Source organism: Kogia breviceps, chromosome 11 (genome assembly GCF_026419965.1).
Source record: "Kogia breviceps isolate mKogBre1 chromosome 11, mKogBre1 haplotype 1, whole genome shotgun sequence".
Classification (NCBI taxonomy): Eukaryota; Metazoa; Chordata; class Mammalia; order Artiodactyla; family Physeteridae; genus Kogia; species Kogia breviceps.
This window is the reverse complement of record NC_081320.1, coordinates 44,413,439-44,434,933: the sequence shown is the minus strand read 5'-3', so window position 1 is coordinate 44,434,933 and position 21,495 is coordinate 44,413,439. Positions and strand designations below refer to the sequence as shown.

At 36.1% G+C, this 21,495-nt stretch overlaps 1 protein-coding gene across 3 annotated transcripts in view; it reads left to right on the top strand.

Moving 5' to 3' along the window:
• Window positions 1-658: 658 nt before the first annotated feature.
• The window catches only part of GMCL1 (germ cell-less 1, spermatogenesis associated), a 50,771-nt gene continuing 29,934 nt past the window's right edge, over window positions 659-21,495 (top strand). For 2 of the 3 annotated variants that reach the window (XM_067007448.1, XM_067007449.1), the window contains exons 1-9: window positions 669-1,209; window positions 6,667-6,790; window positions 8,605-8,701; window positions 9,801-9,898; window positions 12,478-12,590; window positions 13,553-13,618; window positions 15,342-15,426; window positions 17,013-17,103; window positions 19,858-19,995. In XM_067007448.1, coding sequence (XP_066863549.1) covers window positions 950-1,209; window positions 6,667-6,790; window positions 8,605-8,701; window positions 9,801-9,898; window positions 12,478-12,590; window positions 13,553-13,618; window positions 15,342-15,426; window positions 17,013-17,103; window positions 19,858-19,995 — 1,072 coding nt within the window. In that variant the 5' untranslated portion in view covers window positions 669-949. Of the gene's footprint in view, window positions 1,210-6,666; window positions 6,791-8,604; window positions 8,702-9,800; window positions 9,899-12,477; window positions 12,591-13,552; window positions 13,619-15,341; window positions 15,427-17,012; window positions 17,104-19,857; window positions 19,996-21,495 lie in introns of all 3 variants that reach the window. The other variant, XM_059079812.2, reaches the window with a different exon arrangement.

Below are 21,495 nucleotides of genomic sequence, written 5' to 3'. Positions count from 1 at the left end.
AAAATGCTAAAAAGAAAAAAAAAAAAAAAGTAGCCGAAGGCAATCAGGGAATGAAAGCTGACTGTCCAGGGTCCATAGCAATGGCTGCAAACTCCAGGCATACAATTTTTTCTCAGACACTTGTAAATTTTGCTTGGGTCTCCAGAAGGCACTTTAAAACCTGACAGTACCGGTTCAGACCCTATTCAGACATCCCACTGCCGCTGGGAGGGAAGGAAAAGAGCGCATGGAACGGTTGCCATAATCAGTTAAGGGCAGCGGAGAGGTGCTGCTTAAGAAACCCGAGGGCCTAGCAAAGCTTCACATTCTAGGTCCTCCTCTGTTGGAAAGCCTGCGCAGGGCGTGACCCTAGCACACGGTGAACTCCTCCGAAGATAACCCCAAACAGCAATGTCTTTTTTTGCCCCTTCCCTAACACAGGGCCCGGTACACATCTGGAGCTTAAGGAACCTTCGCAGAAAGAACAAACGAGGTGAAGTTGCCGGTCTTGCTAACACAAAGGGGTGTATAAAGTAATTCTAAAAGCTGGCCCGGCCCCCAATTCAGGATTGCAGGTGGGCCCAGCAGACTTCACGGTAGAAAGCGCCAATCTGCACACGCACGCCCCCGCTCCCGCCCTCATCCCATTCTGCGCAGGCTCCACCTGTGACGTACACGCGCTTTCCCCCGCCCCTTCCGGAGGCTCGCCGTGCGCATGCGCCTACGGTCCGCGCTTTATTGCGAAAAGTCCGGGGGTAAGGTTCTGAGGTCCGCGCGCGTTGCGCGGCAGGCGTGGCGGAGGATGGAGGCGGTAGCGTCCAGCACAGCGGTTGGGGCTGCCTGTGAGAAGGTGGCGGTGTAGGCACACGGGCTACGTGGAGGCCGGCGGTGGTGGCCGGGCCATGGCGGGAGACCGTTTTCGTTGGGCTCTCTGAGGTGCGCTCCCTGAAGTCTCGGCGAGCCGTGACCCATGGGCTCGCTGAGCAGCCGAGTGCTGCGCCACCCGGGGCGAGCCCGAGCCCAGCAGGAGCCGTGTTCTGGGTCTGGAGGCTCGGCCTGGAGGCCGGAGGGTGGTGGCGACGCGGCCGCCCACGGCTTCTGTTACTGTCCGGGCAGCCGCAAGCGCAAGCGGAGCAGCGGGGCCTTCTGCTACTGTCACCCCGATTCCGAGACAGACGAGGATGAGGAGGAAGGGGACGAGCAGCAGCGACTCCTCAACACCCCTCGAAGGTACGTGGGGGGACGCGCCCGCACCTGTTGGGATTCCCGCGGCCCGGCCTGGGGATGAGCCCGGTGCCCGGGGGGGGGCTTCGGGGGCTGCGGCGCTCCCCAGCCTGTGAAGAGCGGACGTGCCCTTGACGGGGTAGACTTGGGAGCCGGTCCGAGGCAGGGCAGATGGGGAGCACCTGGGGAGACGCCCGGTATTCTGGTTTGTAAACCACAGACGCCGCCAGGGTGGTGCTACAGCCCCAAGACGCGACTGAGAAACGCCAAGCTAGAGCTTGCGCCTCATTAAACCTTAGACAGGGCCGGCCGGCTGGCCCTTGGTAATACACCTTTGTCCTCTCTGAGTGGGTGGCAGTAGATTAAGTTGTTTTGCATCCGGCTGCCTTCCATGGTCCAAGACATGTAAATTTAGGCTCTGAAGTGGGCACCCCTGTTGTCGTCCCACAGTGGAAGGGAAATGATTACAAACAGGAACTCTGGCTGTACAGGTGAAATTTATCAGTAGTGTGTACATTTGTTCCTCACTAGGAATCGAGTCTTTCAACGTCTCTACTCGAAGTCGTTGACCGTGGATATGTAAGGCAGCTTGCTTAACCTTTTTTAGAAGAGGTGAAAAACGGAATATTTACTTGTGAACTAAAATGTAGTTTATAAGTGGAATAAATTTTCACATTAAAAAATCTGGTTGCTCTTTTTTTAAAGGCCATCAGTGGGTCACATAGATGTAATTTTTTAAGCGAAACTTTGAAAGATTCTGAAATTTTATGCTACACGTGTTACATATGTATTGTCAAATAAGAGTATCATAAACAATCTCTGTTAGTAGTTTGATTTATAAATCCTTTCATACAGTTTTATGTATGAATGTTTATATTTACAAAAACGGACCCCCACTTCCAAACTGTTCAGTTACCTTTTTGGAGAATTAGTATTTTAAGAGCTCAGATTCTGAGTTCTAGTCTGTACTTTGCACTTAATAGCCTTATTTCCTCATATGTAAAATGGAGATACTAATACTTGCCTTATAGGACTTGACAAATATTAGAATGCATGCGATGCACAGTGCCAGGTATGGAAGCACTCAGAAATATTAGGCCTCCTTGATGAATTGGCTTCCTTTATCTTTACAAAATGTAAAGACATTTACATTCTTGATACTATAGCCACTGCCACTTCCTTTTGATAAGTGTTTAAATGTTACATCTTTTTCCACTCTTTCCTTTAAACCTGTGTCTTTAAGTATCTTGTAGACAGCATTTAGTGGGGTCTTGATTTTTAAAAAATCCAATAGAATAATCTCTGTCTTTTAATTAGTATTTAGACCATTTGCATGCAGTGTCACTATAGAAATATATATGTCAGGGCCCATTAGAAAGAAATCACACAGTAATTTGAACAGGGTAAGTTTAATATAACCATTATTAGGAAGTAACAAGCGATTAACTACTAAAGGTAAGTTACTAAGGTAAAGAGATCTCTAAAAAAAAACAGGAATAGAGGACATAGGGAGCTGTCACTACTTCTAGGACTGAGACAGAATACCCAAGGAAGGAACAAATTTGGGCTAGGACCACCTTTCCCAAGCTGAGATTCAGATGTTGGAGGAGTTGTGGCCCACTAGATGGTAGAGGAGTTTGCTAAGATGTGGAAGGCTGAGACTGGCAAGCAAGAAACTGCCCGCTGGCGTGCCAACAAAACTAGCTTGGAGGCTGTCTGGTCCACGAAGCTGAAAATATTAACTGTCTAGACCTTTACAGAAAAAGTTTGCCAACCCCTGAACTACATGAGTGGAGTGGAATGGAAAGCCTCGAAAGCAAATTTTTGTTAGAAGATGCATGTCAGAGTCTAGTATGTGTTGTATCGGTACAAGATGCCTAGTTTATTCAGCTCAGCATGGATGAAGGGTGTAAGAAAATCTTGTATGTTGGCACTAATATGCTTCCTGAGGTTGGCTCACGTGCACTTCCATCTCAACTAACAACTCCATGAAAAGCCTTGGCCTCCGGGCCCACCTTCTACCTTATACCTTTTGTCAAGTGCATGTTTTACTTTTACGTTAACAAGACTTAAAACTCAACTGTTCTGCAACAAGATCTTTAGTTTTTCGTCCATAGATTGTCTCTAAAAATTGAAATCTAGTAAACAGTTAGGTGTTGTTATAGCTATGTAAATATTGTTCACTGCAGAGTCAAGTGGTGTGCTAGGATTATAAATCATACTTCTTGGGTCCAATGTCACAACCCCTTGTTTTTCTCTTGGGAGAAGTTTTCTAACCTCATAATTAAATGGAATTTTTTTTTTTTTTTTACATTCCATCAAGTTGGGCCCTATTTTCATTTGTAGCTTATTAGAACAATACTCTTTTTTGTATTGCTTTTTTATTTTCTTAGACTTTCTGACTGCCTTCCCTCCCACCCCCGCCATTGACAAAATAATAATAATATTCCTTCATCATATCTTCAGATTTTTCTCTTTCCGAACACACTTGCATGGAGTCCTTCTTCTCTACACCCAAGACCTCCCTCCTGGGTCCCTCCATCCTCTTGTTCCAATCTGGATCCATTGCTCTCTAGGTCTACACTTATCCTGGGACTTTGACTCTGTCTCTAGGATTGGATCCACCATTTTCTGTAGCCTGTCTTTTTGTTTCTGAACTCATTGGAGGGAACTACATCCTCAAATATTTTCCTAAGAAAGGTGCAAAAGAAGGTAATTTGTGCTTATCTAGTTGTAAATTTAGTCTCTCACTTTAGTCATCTTTTGACTGGGTGCAGAAATCTAAAATAACTTTTGATATCTTTGATGGTATTAATTCATTGTCTTCTAGCCTACCATACTGATGAGAAAATGTGATGCTGGTCTAATTCTCTTTTCTTTTTAGGTGACTTTTTTTCTCTCTGGAACTTTTGGAATATTTCCTTTGGTATTTTGGAATTTAACTAGAAGGTGCTTAACTGTAGGTCTTTTAATGGCTTTGGAAGTTGGTGGATCCTTACAATCTGGATACTAGTTTGGGGAAACTTTCTTCTGTAATTCTCTTTCTCCTGTTATCTTTGTTTTCTCTTTCTTGGACCCCTCTTAACTGGATTTTGGATTTCTTGGATTGTACCTCTTTTCTCTTTTCTTTTTTTCTTTTCTAGATCTTGTTTGCTTTGTGTTATGGGAAATTTCCTTAACTTTCCCCTTTTTAAAATTTTTTAATTTCAGCAACTGTGGTTTTGGTCCCGAAGATCTCTTTTTTTTTTCCCCCCTTGTTCTGAGTAATACTTTAGCTTAGCATCCTATTATTTTATAAATGTAGTCATCTTAACTCTCTAGATGTACTAGTTATAATTAGAGTGTTAGAGTTTTTTTTTAAATTCTATTTTCCCTAAATTATATGTTTCCGCTGATGCCAATTTTTCTCTTTTTTAAAATAGTCCTTAATGCTGTTAATTTCCTCATGTTGAGAGATCCTTTGTTGTCTGCTTCAGAATGAGTCACTGGTGTGTGTGTGTGTGTTTTGAGTAAATAGATCTGTTTTTGCTGAGCCTTCCCTTTGAGTAGGAAGACTGACTACTAAGTTGGATATGGGTGGGACATGCTTTGTTTTAGAGCAGAGATTCCCAAGCCTTATTGGTTCACAGTGCCCTTAGTGTCTCAGTAATTTTTTTCATGGCACCTCTGTTGCTAAAGAAATATCTCATAGTTAGGTCCAAACAACTTAATAGTGTAGATTGCATGGTATCTGAAAGATATTGCTGTGATTTCCTTTAATTTTGGAATATTCCACATGCATCCCTGAGTTTGCTGTGGTGCTCCAGGTGCTTTGGCACACAGTTTGGGAACCATGATTTAGGGTGAATAGGTTGGGAGCTAACAGGCTACAGATTCCTTAAATGCTAGAATGAGGATTGCTTTGTCTGGGGCACCATCACCTACACCAAAGTCTTAGATCTTCCTGCTAGATTTGTTCTGTTTCTTTCTAGAAAAACCTTGGAATCTCTTTGTATAAGTTATCTGTACTCTGTGTTCATAGAGAGTGGGGGAGACCATTAGGGGAACAAGTTTCCCCATTTTTTGCCTCACTCCTCACTTCTGCCTTCTGTTTCCCTTGAGACCTCATCCTCCCAGCCCCATCCCTACCCCCCACGGTTCTGAAGGGCAGATGGGCTTCAACCTCCATCCTAGACCGTCATATATTTTGGGCTATGGTTGTCACTGCTCCTTTCCATTCCAGTTTATTTTCTAACTTCCAGATCCATGGAATTCTCTCATCATGTGATAAGCCCACCCTCACCTTTTTCCTGTTGTGGGTTTATTCCTTTCTTTACTTTTAATCTTTTCATATAATTTGGGGAGAGTGCTGTCAGGAACTGGAAACTACATTGTCTCATTTATTTCTTACAGTAACCCAATGAAGTGGATAGTAATATCCTCTTTTCACATCTAAGGTAACTGAGCTGTGGTAGTAGAGCTGGGACTCAAACCCAAGTCTGTCTGCACTGAAGCATGTGCATTTTTTACTGTCTGTTGGGAAGGGGTGTTCAGTACACTGATTTAAGACAACATCTGAAACAATTACTTCATTTTTTAAAAAGATTTTAAAATTTTACTAGGAAAGCTATCAGGATTGGCCAGGAATATAAAAGATATTGATCAGTCTCTGCCTAGGGCTTTACTTACTTACTGAACCATCTTGAGCAATGATTGTCAAACTTAAAACAAAAATAACAATTCTTCCTTTAAATTAAATCTTATGCACAAATCCAAGATGTTTACAAATATAATATATAATATATAATGCTGCTCTGGTTGAAGTTAGATGGGATGCCCAGAGTTCACACCTCGGCTCTCCCTGGTGGCCCCTAAGACACTTCTCCATTGAGCATAATTTTGAAAACCTTTGGTCTAAGGCTGCAAACCATTTGTCCAATGTGGGGAAAAAGACATCTTAAGGAGTTTAAGAACAGTTCGATACTAAGATAAGATTAAATGTAAATTATTTTTAAAATTACTTGTGTAGGTGAAATTTTTATTCTTGTTCTTCATTTTGTAGTTGCATAGCAGTATTATTGCAACTGTATTATATCATCCATAGTGCTGGTTACTAAATAAGGAAATATGCAAAAATCACCATGTTTACTTTTCTTTATTGAATAGGTAATTCTCTTAGTTCAAAAATCAGAAATTGCAAAAAGCTGTATAGTGAAAGGTCTCCCTTCCACACTTGCCCCCATCTATCCACTATTCCCCCTCTTGGGAATAGAGTACCCCACAGATAACCACTATTATTAGTTTCTTATGTACCCTTCCATACATGAGCACATTTGAATATATAATAGCCCTCTATCTTTTTATACAGTGGACAAATTGGTTCTATTTAATAGAAATTGAGCAAAAGGAATATTTTGAGTTACAGGCAAAATCAGTAAAACACTCAGTTTTACATATATGTAACATTTGCATTTCTTTTAACAGGAAAAAATTGAAGAGTACATCCAAATATATTTATCAAACATTATTTTTAAATGGTGAAAACAGTGACATTAAGATTTGTGCTCTAGGAGAAGAGTGGAGTTTACACAAAATATATTTATGTCAAGTAAGTATTTTATTTTTCTATATATTTGAGTAACCAAGGTAGTCACTAAAAACAACTCACACTCTTATAAGTCTTGTTCTTTCTCATTGCATTTCACAGTAATCTTTTGCATGAACATTTGTTGTTTAAGTCCTATCTGATGAAAAGTCTTGTTTTGTAAGAGATATGGTGAACATTGTTAGTGAAAACTTAGTTTGGTCTAGAAAACAGATTTTGAGTTTTCATTGTCATACCAGCCTTTTTGTCATTACTCCAATAAGGTACTTACTTTGGTGCCTTCTGTTGACAAAAAGGGAAAAAGGGAAAAACCATTCAACATTGAAGTTAGGATTGCTGAATTTGTTTATTTTGTATATGATTATTTCAGTTGGATAAATTAAGCTGAAATGTTGCTTTGTAGTTAAGATTGAATGTGAATGGAAAGTTCTTGGCACTTACTCTTCCCTCTCTCCTGGAAAATGCCAAAACCAAAACCAAAAAAGTATATGGACTAAGTCATTTAGCTGATATACCTGTTTGATTTCTGTGAAAATATTATTATCAGCCACAGCATTTTAAAGATTCAGGACTTTCAGAATAAAAGAAAATGTTGCTGTAATGGCTCAACTATTTTAATCATTTATTGTTTCATCAAATCTGTTTTCAAGTCATTGGTCTAGGCAGTGGGAATAGAACAGTGAACAATTCACTTTTTATCCTATGGAGCTTATATTTTCCCTCTCCTCTTCACGATACGACAGTAATTACTGGTAAGACAGTATAGTATAAGATTTTTCAGTAGAAGCATTTGAAAGGAATTTTTTCTCTTACCCTTTAATCATGTTTTTTATTTAATTTTTTTGAACAAGTTTACTTTGGCTTGCAGTATATACCCCAGAGACTATATCAGAATACTGGTCTTAACTTGAGGACATGGTCCATATCTTTCTTTTTGATCTCTGAAAGCACTTTTGTGAATTCAAGGGTGAAAATGCCTCTGTTAAGGCTTTCCCTCTCAAGAGAAACCGGATTGATAATAGTGCAAGACACATGCTAAATTATAAGTCCCCTGAGGACAGAAACGTCTGTTTTGTTTCCTGCTATATTCACAGTGCCTTAAACTACATACTCAGTAAATTTTTAAAAATCAGTAGTTAGTATTTGATCCGTTCCAAAGTAATTCTTGTTGTGGGAGGTGCTATCTAGAAGGTAACTAAAGACTTCATCCATTCTGGTGTTTTTCCAATAATTCAGATTCATTCTGGAATTTTTTTATAAGATAAAACTAAACTTTGGATTTTCCCTAACTCCTTGGGGATCATCCTATTAGTGTTGACTTGGGACTGGTCTGAACCCTTTATAGTCAGTGAGAGACAGTAAGGACTCAACAGCTTTTTTAGTTTTCTCTTCTCTCTTCCTCAGTACATTATTTTGTATCCACGTTGTGTGTTGTTATATATTTATGAGAGATACTTAAATATATAATTTCTAAGCTTGAATTTAGAATGCTATTGAAAAGGAAAACATATTCATGTAATATACTCAGAAATTGTTTCAACTAAGTAAAAAGCTTAGTTGGTTCAAATAGTAACATAGGAAGTCAGTTCAGATAATAATATGAGAATTTGGTTTGGTTTTCAATAATTAAAGTATTTTGATAAGCCTAATAGTGTCCTTATCTTAATTTCTTTTCCCCTATCTGGCAGTTTGTTTTCTCTTGAAATAATATGATGTGTTAGTTTTGTTAGAATAGTTGCTTAGAGTTAGAAATGGGAAAATAATTTGGAAGACACAGAAAATACTGCATAAGTGTGTTTTTTGTTTTTGTTTTTAAGTCTGGCTACTTTTCTAGTATGTTCAGTGGTTCATGGAAGGAGTCCAGCATGAATATTATTGAACTGGAGATTCCAGACCAAAATATTGATATAGAAGGTAACCACCACCATGATTACTATTATGCAAAAATCATAAAAACATAAACTTTGTATTCTTTTGACAGAAAATAAATATTTTCTTCTAATTTTGTTGGCTAGAGAAAAGCTCCGTTTAACACCCTAAGGTGACAACTTTATATTAATTTACTCCATAGTTTATCAATTCTGTTCTACGTATCTTTAATCTATTTAGTCATGTCAGCCTTACCAATATGTTTACTTCATGTTTGTAAATATATCTGCCTGGGATATAGAGGATGTAGAGTGAAGGAAGGAGAAGTATGACCAATAAACAATAAGCCAGTAAACATTATTCATTGATTATTCCCTATATATGAAGACCTTTTCTGGGAATAATTATACGAATCATGTAGTTAGTATTGTTTTAGAGCTGTAAGGTCCTTAGATGAGGAAGCTGAGGTCCAGAGGATTTAAGAGACTTATTTTAGGTCTCAGAGCAGTTTAGTGAGCCTATATCAGACTGTAGGTCTCCTGACTCCTACTCTAGTGCTCCTGCTCCTGTCTTTGATAGCTGAAGTGGAAGTACCCAGTACTCACCTCATAGGCAAACAGAAAAGAATATTTATAAAGCAAACCATGTAGGACATGCATGAGAATGGCAGTAGAGAAAAGGATGGACAGACTTACATAGCTGTGGCAGCTGGGTGAGAGTGTGGCATGCATGAGACCAGGAGCTGTTCCATACTCCCCGGTGGTAAAGCACTGAAAGCACCAGGGTTAAGATTATCATTGGGTCTGTGTAGTTGTACTTAATGATTGGTTTACTCAGGGATATCTTTATAAAACATTTTCCAAGGGTGTCTTAATTCTGACCACTAACTAATGTCAAGATTAGATGTAGAAGAATCCAGCATGATTTGGTAGAACAGATGGAAATGTATAACATTGTTATTAAATTAGTACCATCAATCCATAACCATTACTAATAGTTCAATTAATGATACTAATCTTATCCTTTTCTCTACATACTAGATTTAGACATATGTCTTAGTGTATGAAGACTGTCATTGTTATTTTTGTAATACTCTCACAGCTATAATTGTTATTTCATTCTACCTGTGTACTTTTGCTTTAAGCACTGCAGGTGGCATTTGGGTCATTGTATCGAGATGATGTCTTAATAAAGCCCAGTCGAGTTATTGCCATTTTGGCAGCAGCTTGTATGCTGCAGTTGGTAAGTATGCATAGTACTGAAAAAAAGGATCACACTTATATCTTTGTTTCAAGGTATCTGTTCCAAAAACAATAATAAAACTTAGCTTTTTTATAACTTTTAAATGAAATGTATAAATATTCCATTCACGATAAGTCATTTAAAATGTTTAATGAAAAGCAGTTTATTACAAATGAGATGGTCTCGATGCCTTTGTAAAATGAATGCAAGCTATTTCTGTGTGGATATCTTAGAATGACTATAATGTGGAAGGAAGGTACTTGTCTTAAATCCATTTACTGATTTCTATTCGTTAATGACTTATCTTGACTTTTAAGCAGGTGGCTTATTACTAATTCATATAGTTCATGGGTTTGGAAAACATTGCTTACTCTGTAACTGTTTTCTTAATTATGAAATAATTGTGTGTAAACCACCTAAATGTATATAATCTATTGGTAGAATGACAGATTTGTTCATTCATCGGAAGTGTATTGAGCAGTGTGTCAAGCTAGGCATAGAGATACAAAGGTAAATAAAGATATAATCCCCACCTTTAAGAAGCTCACAATATAATGAGTGTGTAGAGTGGGGGAGGGAGAGTTGATATACAGACTCAAAGGTAAACTAAGAGCTGTCCAATATTATAGATGTGATGATAAACTTTCTGTAGGATTTAGTGGATGCACAAAGTGGTTGGTTTAAGCTGTTGGTGTCAAAGAAAGAAGTTGTGTTTGCGGTTGAGCCTTGAAAACTGAAAATGTATTTATCTTGTGAAGTAAAAAGAGAGGGGAAGGAAGAACATTTCAGACAGAAAACTAAGACCTAGAAATATGAAACAGTGGAGGATTAGAGAATCTGAGTGGAACATAGATATAGCACAGAATATAAGAAGGGTTGGAGAGAGGGAGGCAGAGACCAGATTACGAAAGCCCCTCAATCAATACCTCTTAAGAAGTCAAGACTTTACATATGAGGACTTTTAGAAAGTTCTAATCAGGGGAAAGACAAAGTTATATTTCAGAATGCTTTGGGAACATTGTGAAGGATGAACTGAAGGAAAGATGAGTATAAAACCTATTACATTCCCACTAATAGCTGATTCACTTTGCTGTACACTTGAAAAAACACAACATTGTAAATCAACTATACTCCAATAAAAATTATAAAATAAATAAATAAATTAGAGAAATAATGATGAGAAAACTCAAGGTATATTAACATTAAAAATTTGTTGCCGGGCTTCCCTGGTGGCGCAGTGGTTGCGAGTCCGCCTGCCGATGCAGGGGACACGGGTTCGTACCCCGGTGTGGGAGGATCCCACGTGCCGCGGAGCGGCTGGGCCCATGAACCATGGCCGCTGAGCCTGCGCGTCCGGAGCCTATGCTCCGCAAAGGGAGAGACCACAACAGTGAGAGGCCCGCGTAACGCAAAAAAAAAAAAAAATTTGTTGCCACATCTAGGAGAATTATACTAGATATATTAAAATTACTGTACATTCCATTAAATATGAAGAAAATGAAAAAAAAAAAACCTATTGCAGTAATCCATGGGAGGGTCTAAATGAGGGTAGTAGCAAAAAGCATGGAGAGGAAAACTGGTTACTGGAGAGGTTAAGCAGGGATAATCCACTGGACTTGGTGACAGATGAGATTATTATAAGGAAAGGGAAGGAGTCTAGAATGGCTTCCAGGTAAGTGTAAAATCCCAATGGAGTCAACATTTTATTTTGATCATTTTTTAAAGTTAAGTTTCTTTTTATATGACTTTTGTATACTGATTTAAGTATTAGTTAATAGCTTGCTAAATATCCTTGGCTGAGGTAATTTGATTTTTATAAATGTTTTGATCCTTTCAATACTTATTTCCAGTAATTATACTTTATTTTTTAAATTTTAATCCTTTTTTGGTTTTGTTCTTAATTCACTTTCTGCCTTATCTTTATGATTTAACTGTTTAACAGTAATACACTTGCATGATGAATGTATCTCAGAAATTTGAGTTAAAAATGACCAGATCCTGTCCATATATTAAATAAAGTTAGCTATTTTAAATCTTCCATATAAACATTTTAGATTAAAAATTCAATGTAAGTTTTAAACAATAATTTATTTGTTTTAGGTGTATTTCTTAGGTATTGATAGGTGTTTTAAACTTTAATATAAACTTTCTGATGATTCATATTGTTTACTTACCTAGCCCATCACATGGTCATCTGACTATATAAAGAGGTCTTAGTTTTGAAAGAACAGGCAAAACAGACAGAATGCTGCTTAAATTTGCAAAGGTCCCAGAGAGGGGAAGGACAGAAAAGAAAGAGAATAGCAATATTCACCTCTGTCTTACTGCTTTTACTTCCTCCCTTCCATTTTTACTTCTAAGTATTTAGTTTAATACTTGCTGGATTTTTTTAGGTATTTTTACTGGACTTATAAAAAGACTTAGGTTTGCTGCACTTAATGAGTTTTCTTTCTTTTCTTTCTTTTTTCCTTTTTTTTTTTTTTTTTTTTTTTTTTACTTTTTAATATGTAAAAGCACATATTCAGAGCTTATTTTTCCCATGTGAAATGGGCCTTTCCAGTGCTTATTTATATTTACAGGATGGTTTAATACAGCAGTGTGGTGAGACAATGAAGGAAACAATTAATGTGAAAACCGTATGTGGCTATTACACATCAGCAGGGACCTATGGACTGGATTCTGTAAAGAAAAAGTGAGTTACCTTTCTTGTTTTTCCTTTTATCCAGCTTTAGGGAATTTGGCTGCTTTGGTTTCTTAAGAGAATGTATAGCTATAAAAAAGAAAGAAAAGGGAGGATAGAATTTGTTATGAAAGGTCTGTTTTTACATTTGGACTATTTAGTAAATTCCTCAAAAGTGTGGTCTTTGTGATTGTGGGTGGGTTATACATGCTTAAAAAAACTATGGCCACTCTTTACAGCACATCTCTATTAAATTTTTTTAAGCAGTAGGCATAATAGCCATTACAGTCGTCCCTCACTATCCGCAGGGGATTGGTTCCAGGACCTGGGTGGATACCAAAATCTGCGGATGCTCAAGTCCCTTATTTAATGGTGTAGTATTTGCAAATAACCATCCTCCTGTATACTTTAAATCATCTCTGGATTACTTATAAATACCTAATACAATGTGAATGCTATGTAAATAGTTACAAATACAATGTAAATGCTATGTAGATAGTTGCTGGCTGGCGGCAAATTTAAGTTTTGCTTTTTGGAACATTCTGGAATTATTTTTTTTTTTCTCCAATATTTCCAATTCTCGGTTGGTTGAATCCATGGATACAGAACCCGCGGATACCGAGGGCTGACTGTATATCAGTGCAACTACTGGCAATGTTTTTAATTCTTGAGAATTGCAGTACCCATTTTCAAATTATAAAGAAGGTAATAGAAGTATGTAAAACCCTTCATAAACCATTTAACACAAACTTGAAAATGAGGTTTTCTTAATTAGAAATGCTCTTTTTAATATAAAGGGAATATTCCCTTACTAACTGCTGACAAAAACAATACTAACTTTCCAATTGTTAAATTTAAAAATTTGCGCATGTCCTAGCAAGATTAATATTCTTTTTAAATTTTAACTGTACGTACTACTTAATAAATCATAGATACATGATATATAATGTAATAATTCCATGTTCTAATTTCAGGTGCCTTGAATGGCTTCTAAACAATTTGATGACTCACCAGAATGTTGAACTTTTTAAAGAACTCAGGTACTTGAATTTTAAATAACTTTATTATCATTTGTTAAAGTATGCAAGACATTTTTGTATAAAGTAAAAATGTATTGCTTATGAAAAAGTGAACAGTTTAATGAAAGGTATCTTGACTACATCATGAATTGAAAAAATGCTACACAAATTTCTTTTCTTTGTTGTAAATGATACAATGTATATTATGAGTACTCCTTTAACCAATTTTAATGGAAAAATTCATTGCTGCTATAAAACTATAGAAAAAGGGTTACCTCACTTTTGCTGGGCTCTTAGAGAATCTAAAAGTTTATTTTAAAAACCGTCTTTTCCCATTGAGAAATTACTTTTGAGGAAATTGCTTTAAACTTTTTGCTAAGCGTAAGTGAAATTAAATTCACAATTAAGTTGGTCTTTTGAATTAAGTTTGCTTATTATTCCTTCCTTCTTTCAACAAATAATTTCTGAATGTCTACTGTGTGTAAAGGTACTCTGTTAAGGGCTGTGAAGAAGGCAGAGGTGATGATGTCATGGTCTCTGCCCTCTAGGCACTTATTTGTAATAATGGAGCTGACTTATCTGCCCTGGGTCTGAGAAATTCAGAGTGGGAATGAACTTATAAAGGCCAGTAGACTATGCAGTCACTTTCAGGCTTGCAGTTCTTTGACAATGGTGCTTCTGAGACAAGGGTACAAATGTCCCTAGGAGTGTGTGGCATTCTGATGCAAATGTGCAAAACCAAAGCCTTAACATTGCCTAGCTTACTGGGATGTCAATTTTAATGATTTTGGGGGGGAGGTGTGGGGAGGAGTAGGAGAGAAGTAAACATTTTAATGTTTAAATACATTGTGGAATAGAGAGAATTAAGCGTCTTTGGATTTAGAAGATGAAATACAAAAATTAATAGAAATGTTATTCTTATGGCTAGCCTACTCCTGGATTCCTGGGTCCTTTCCTTTCTTCTTCCCTTAAGAGGTACTTTGGTAGAAAAGTTTGAGAAGCATTATTCTACCAAAAAATCATCACCTAATGATATCAAGGCATAAACAAAGCTCTGCAGTATGTTTGGTTTAAAAGTCATTAGAAACACTTTTTCTCTTTTATAATTTCTCATTGAGCTTTTTCAAAAGGAAGATAAATCATAATGGTCATCTTAAAGCCCCAGATGCTCTTCTGGCTTTTTGTGGCTTAAAGGAAGGAAAGAAAAAGGAAAAAAGAAAAGAAAACAGCTAGTGATATTATTTCCATTCTAAATTTAAACTAACACATATTTCTTGATTTTAATCTTAACAGTAATAACAACATGTTTTATGACTAAGCAGTTCTCTTAAGCCTGGAGGTGAAAGATAGACTTTGAAGATATATCTCTTTCAATAAATTTTGACAAGTGTTTTTTTTTTTTTTTTTTTTAATTGAATGAGGGGGAAAGAAAAAAGAGGAAGGCTGCCACTTAATCAGAGCATACTAAAACTTATCTTACTGGGACCTTGCTTTAACTTGATTAATTAGCACAGCAAAGCCCTTTGTTTCCTTGTCAGTGCAAGAAAAGACTTTTCACAGCATACTGTCTGAATTAAAAGTATCCTTATGTTCAGATAGATTCTTTGTCTTGGGCAAAAAGATGGATGTAATTTTTCATTCCACATTTTCTTTTGATAAAAAAGACTTAAAGTTTTCAGTTCCACCAGGGTCTTTTAGCTTGTGCATGAAGAGAGGCTCACTACTTCTATTTTATCTTTTCTAGTATAAGTGTCATGAAACAGCTCATTGGTTCATCTAACTTATTTGTGATGCAAGTGGAGATGGATGTATACACAGCCCTTAAAAAGGTACTGCCATAATATGATGTGTGTAAAGATATCCCCACTGCATTGCTTATAATAGTGAAAAGCTGGAAACAGCTAGTGTCCAGTGGTAAGGGAATGGTTATAAATGTGAGAAAAGTAAAAATAAATATGCCAAAATGTTAAGAAGTCTTTGTTTAGGGAGTTGATATCATGATTGATTTCAGTGGTATTCTTTATACTTTCCTCTCCTAAGAATACATTTCTGTTTTTTCCCAGATTTTTTTTCAACAGTTAACATGTTGTTATTTACATAATCAGAAACGTTAATGTTTTATATGTTTTTCAGAAATATTTGCAAAATTGAGCTTTAGTTGAATTAATAACTGATGAAGTTTTCACACGTTTTTCTAGAGAATGTTGAAATTCTTTTAAAGGTCTTTTGTACTTCAGGCATATATTTCACTTCATCCTTTTGAAAGGTTTCAACATAATTTTGTTTTCACAACTCTCTGAAGAGACAAATTGGCTATTACTCTTGATCTGCAGTTGGTAAAACTTAGAATTCTTAACAATTATTAAGTGGCAGGCTTGAGGCAGAACCCAGGTCTGTGAATTCTAGTCCATTGCGTTTTCCACTGCATAATTTAGCCTTTAGCCTTTTGTCCCTAGCTAACATGGGACAAAAATGTAGTTGAGTCTACACTCACAGTGTAGTTGAGTCTATACTAACGTGGTCGTGAAATCTGGGAATAGTCACCTTCTAGGTTATATCATTGGGATTGTTTGTCTTATGATAGAGATGAGACTCTATTACTATTTTTCCTCAGGGAAGTTTAGTAACTGTGTTAACCAGTCATTAAAGGAGGGTAGACAGTCCGTTTCTATCTCTGAGCCACTGGTAGTAATCATTCTTTCCCGTAATTATCGATGAATGCTTACTATGTGCCAGGCACTGCTCTAAGTATGTTACACATATTAATTCTTTTAATGACCTTTGACATTGACATATTATCATGCTCATCTTACAAATGAAGAAATTAAGGCCCAGATTACATAGTGGTGTAAATTTCCCTAGCTATTAATTGACAGAGCTAGGATTTAAAAAACAGTAATGCTCTTCATTACTCTGCATACTGTCTCAACAGCAATAAGACAATAAGAAACAATAAGCCAATAAGAAACTCCTTTTTCCCATATTTAATTTCTTTCTTTTATAATCTCATGTAGTATGTAGTAAAACTGAATTAATTGGTGAGTAGAATAAATTGGTATTTTTTTAATATATAGTATATTATATATGTAATATACATAATAGTGTGTATATACACACACAGAACATTTACCTTTTTAATACTATAACTACAGTGTGTTTGAGACCATAAGTACTTTTCAGGGATTAGTTTATTCCTTATCATGTACTCATCTAGTTTTTATCTTTGGACCATAATTAATGCCATTATGAATTTAAGACTTCTGAGCATATCATGTGATAGTTCTACTTCCTACAATTGCTTGTAAAATGGAAATTAAATTTTTTAGATATTAGGTTTTAAGGAAGCAGTTTGAAAATGTAAAATCATAAACTAAATGAAGTCTTGTAATTTTTTTAATTTATTTTTTTAACCTAGTGGATGTTCCTTCAACTTGTGCCTTCTTGGAATGGATCTTTAAAACAGCTTTTGACTGAAACAGATGTCTGGTTTTCTAAGAGGAGAAAAGGTATGCCTGAAATTTTTATTGAGAGCTTGTATTTTTTGTTTTAAATTGAAATTTAATTAAAATCAGGCCCTGATAAACATAGGGGATTTTAGAGCTGGAGAGGACCTTAGCAATGATCTAATTCAACTCCTCATTTACACTGAGAAAATTGAGACTGGATAAAACAGATATAGAAAAAACAAAATTTTAATGGCCCTCAGATGCAAAGAAGTGGATAAAAATCATAATCCTTAGTTCACGATTTTCGTAGTTCACTGTCATTTTTGGTCCATGCATGGCCACCTTTTTCATTTTTTTAAATAATGTATTGAACCTCAGTGAACTAATCTTCAAGTACTAGAATATAGTAACTTCAGTCTGCTCATGTGCTTCTTTCCTATTGTGTCCCTCTGACTTTGCTTTTAAAAACTGTTTAAATGTTTGTTACGGCATTTTGCACATCTTAACATGAATGCGTGACATAGTGATATGTTGGTAAGCTGCCTCTCTGAAAAAATAATCACTTATTTGTAGCATTTTTTAAAATTTTCATGATACAAATTCTCCCAGCATGGCTAATTTCAGGCTACTAATGTGACACCACTGAATGTGGAGTTGGGAAGAAATGCATACCATCAGCTCCTGTGAGCCAGCACAAGCCAGATCCAGCACACCACTGGACAATATATCATCCTGTTTTTTTTGTTATTGAACTATTTCATATTGTGGTATTGATTTTCATTTCCTTGAAAACTAAGGAGATTGAACACCTGTTTATGTGTTTATCGGCCATATGTTTCTTCTTCTGTGAAATGTCTGTTCAGGTTTTTTTCCTATTTTAATATTGTATTTGTCTTACTGATGTGTCGGCATTCTTTATATATTCTTGATTCTTTGTCATAAGTATGTGTTCCATGTATCTTTCAGTTTGTAGGGTTTTTTTTTTTAACTTTTCTGAAGGTGTCTTGATGAATAGAGGTTCTTATATTAAAATTTAGTGCTCTTTTTGTCTTGTTTAAATAAATTTTGAGAATTATTTTATGTAGTGAGATTTACTAGCTAATTATTTTTCCTTCAAGCTCATGAACCAAAAATGTGTAAATGACCATATCAGTAAAATCTAACTTGATTTGCTTGAAGAACAAAATGCTAAACTTCTGTCTTAAATTATACTTTAGAGCTACATTATGGCATTTAAAGAGAGATTTGAGAAATTATAAAGGAAAAAAGTAGAGGAGAAAATTTAACTTAAAAAACAGAGATAAAAGCTGAAAAAGAGAAGAATGGTGGAGAAGCTAAAAAGGCAAAGGGGATCTTCCCTGGTTGTCTAGTGGGTAAGACTCCATGCTCCCAGTGCAGGGGGTGCCTGGGTTAGATCCCTGGTCAGGGAACTAGATCCCGCATGCATGCCACAGTGAAGATCCCACATGCTGCAACTAAGACCCAGCAAAGCCAAAATAAATAAATATTTGGAGGTGGGGGACAAAGGGACTCAATGGAAACAATGGATGTTAGGTAAATGTTGACATAAATTTATGCTCATTTGAGCTCCAGTTGGATTAAACTGCAGCAGTCCATCAAGAGAGAAATTATTCTGCAGCTTAAGTGGCAGAAACTAGAATAAGAAGCTGTGGTCCCCTTCTGGTTTCCCCACTCCAGGCTATCCATCCCAGCCTCAGTAGTGTAAAAGTATACATTTTAAGATAACTTTTCAGGGAAACGTTTATTGCATAAGGCAAAATGTATGTTTGATGCTCTTGTTTTTCAGTGAGGACTTTATAGGTTTATTTCATACAGTTTTTAAATTATAAAAGTGATGAATACTCAGGAAATAAGACCAAAAAAATCACTCATGGTCTCGTCACCCACTATATTTTAGTATATTTCTCTTAGGTTTTCTTAATTATTTGACTTTGTGGATATATATATATGGGTCAGGACCATCAGACAATAGAAATTAGAAATTTTTCTGCACAAGTATATGTAGGGATTCCTTCTTTTATTTACTATCCTTAATAGCAACAAGGCTGAGTCCACTGCCATGGGTATACCTTGTAATAGAGAACAGGCTAGGGATTATGTACAAGTCTCTGCTTGATAGCAGTAACTCCAGATCTTTCCTTCCCACTCATGAAAGCATATTAGAATGCAACTGAGAGTATTTTTAGAAATAACCTTAAATTCTCCCTAAAAGAAAAAATTGATAAACTTGAATTATTATAAATACTACCCTTATGTTGTAAATCCATGGCTACAATGTCTTTGTATCTTATTTTGTATTTTAATAGAGAATTAATGTATTAACTAGTGTTCATCACATGTAACTAAAGCATAAATTAGAAAGATCCCAAGAAATGTTCCATGTCCTGTGTATCTTGTGAAGACCCTTGAGTGAGGCATCTGGGCTCTAGAGTTAAACTGAAGTGGTGGGATTCTGGAAAGATACCTGAATCCTAACCACCATTCTCAAGTCTTCTTTTCCCATCTTGCTGTACTGTAAGCTCCAAACTCCAGAAAGGTGTCAGTTGAATTCCCAGGCCAAGGGTCTAATTAGGACCAAAGTTAATTTCCTGGGGCTTTTTTATAAATCTCCCCAAGTTTTTTATCCACACACCCAAAGTTTATAAAATTCTTGAAAACTTTGAAACTAGCTTATTTGTATTCTAATAGACGTGAGTGTGTGTCCCCCTGCCCATAAAAACATGTAGGAATAAATAAATTGATTTGAAAAGAATGGCTATTTAATTTAAGCTGTTTTTTTGTTTTCTTTTACAGATTTTGAAGGTATGACCTTCCTTGAAACTGAGCAAGGAAAGCCATTTGTGTCAGTATTCAGACATTTAAGGTTACAGTATATTATCAGTGATTTGGCCTCCGCGAGAATTATCGAACAAGATTCTCTAGTACCTTCAGGTAAGAACATAATGAAATTATGATTTTAAGTAATATCTTTCTGATTATAATAGTAATATCATAGAAAAAAATGAGGAAAATAGAAATTATCCTTAATTCCATTAAGGTATACATTTTTATACCAAAACAGAACCATACCATATAGATAATTTTCTGTTTTCACATTATATATTGTGAGTATTTTCCCATATCATTAAATACTCTTCAGAACATTTAAATGGCTATATAGTATTCTATAATGTGTGTGTTCTTTAATTTGCTTTAACCAGTATACTATTTTGGACCAAACTTTCAAAAAAAAATTAATTAAATAAAATAAAAAAGACTTTTGAAATACTATTTAGAGGTCAACTGCTTTTTCTATTAATACTCCTTAAATTTGCTATTTTCTGTTTTTTTTTTTTTTTGAAAACAAATCTCTTTTTTTGAAAAAAAATTAAGGAATAATTGCCATGTAACATTATTTTCAGGTATACAACGTAATGATTTGATATTTGTATATGTTGCAAGAAGATCACCACAATAAGTCTAGTTAACATCCATCACCATTTACAGTTACTTTTTTTCTTCCAATAAGAACTTTTAAGATTTATTCTCTTACAACTTTCAAATATGCAGTACATTATTACTAACTGTAGTGGCCATGCTGTACGTTACATCCCATTTGACTTATTTATTTTATAACTGGAAGTTTGTAGCTTTTGGTCCTTTTGACTCATTTTGCCCACTCTCCACCTGCTGCCTCTGGCCACCACCAATCTGTTCTCCATATCTATGAGCTTGATTTTTTATTTTATTTATTTATTTTTTTTTTTAAACCTCTTTATTGGAGTATAACTGTTTTACAATAGTGTGTTAGTTTTTCCTTTACAACAAAGTGAATCAGTTATACATATACATATGTTCCCATATCTCTTCCCTCTTGCATCACCCTCCCTCCCACCCTTCCTATCCCACCCCTCTAGGTGGTCACAAAGCACTGAGCTGATTTCCCTGTGCTATGCGGCAGCTTCCCACTAGCTATCTAATTTACATTTGATAGTGTATATATGTCCCTGCCACTCTCACTTCGTCACAGCTTACCTTTCCCCCTCCCCATATCCTCAAGTCCATGCTCTAGTAAGTCTGTGTTTTATTCCTGTCCTACTACTAATCTCTTCATGACATTTTTTTTTCCTTAGAGTCCATATATATGTGTTAGCATACGGTATTTGTTTTTCTCCTTCTGACTTACTTCACTCTGTATGACAGACTCCAGGTCTATCCACCTCATTATAAATAACTCAGTTTCATTTCTTTTTATGGCTGAGTTTTTTTTCTTATCCTAGTTAAGACTTTGTGTCAAAGCAAATGTAATATCTTTGTCAATTAAAATTTTGAAACAATTACTGATTTAATTTTTTAAGTTAAATATCTAGTGCTTGTGTAGGATTAAGTTTAGTACTATATTTGCATTTAAGAAACAGAAAATAGAATTTGTTGAAGATTGACTTGTAAATT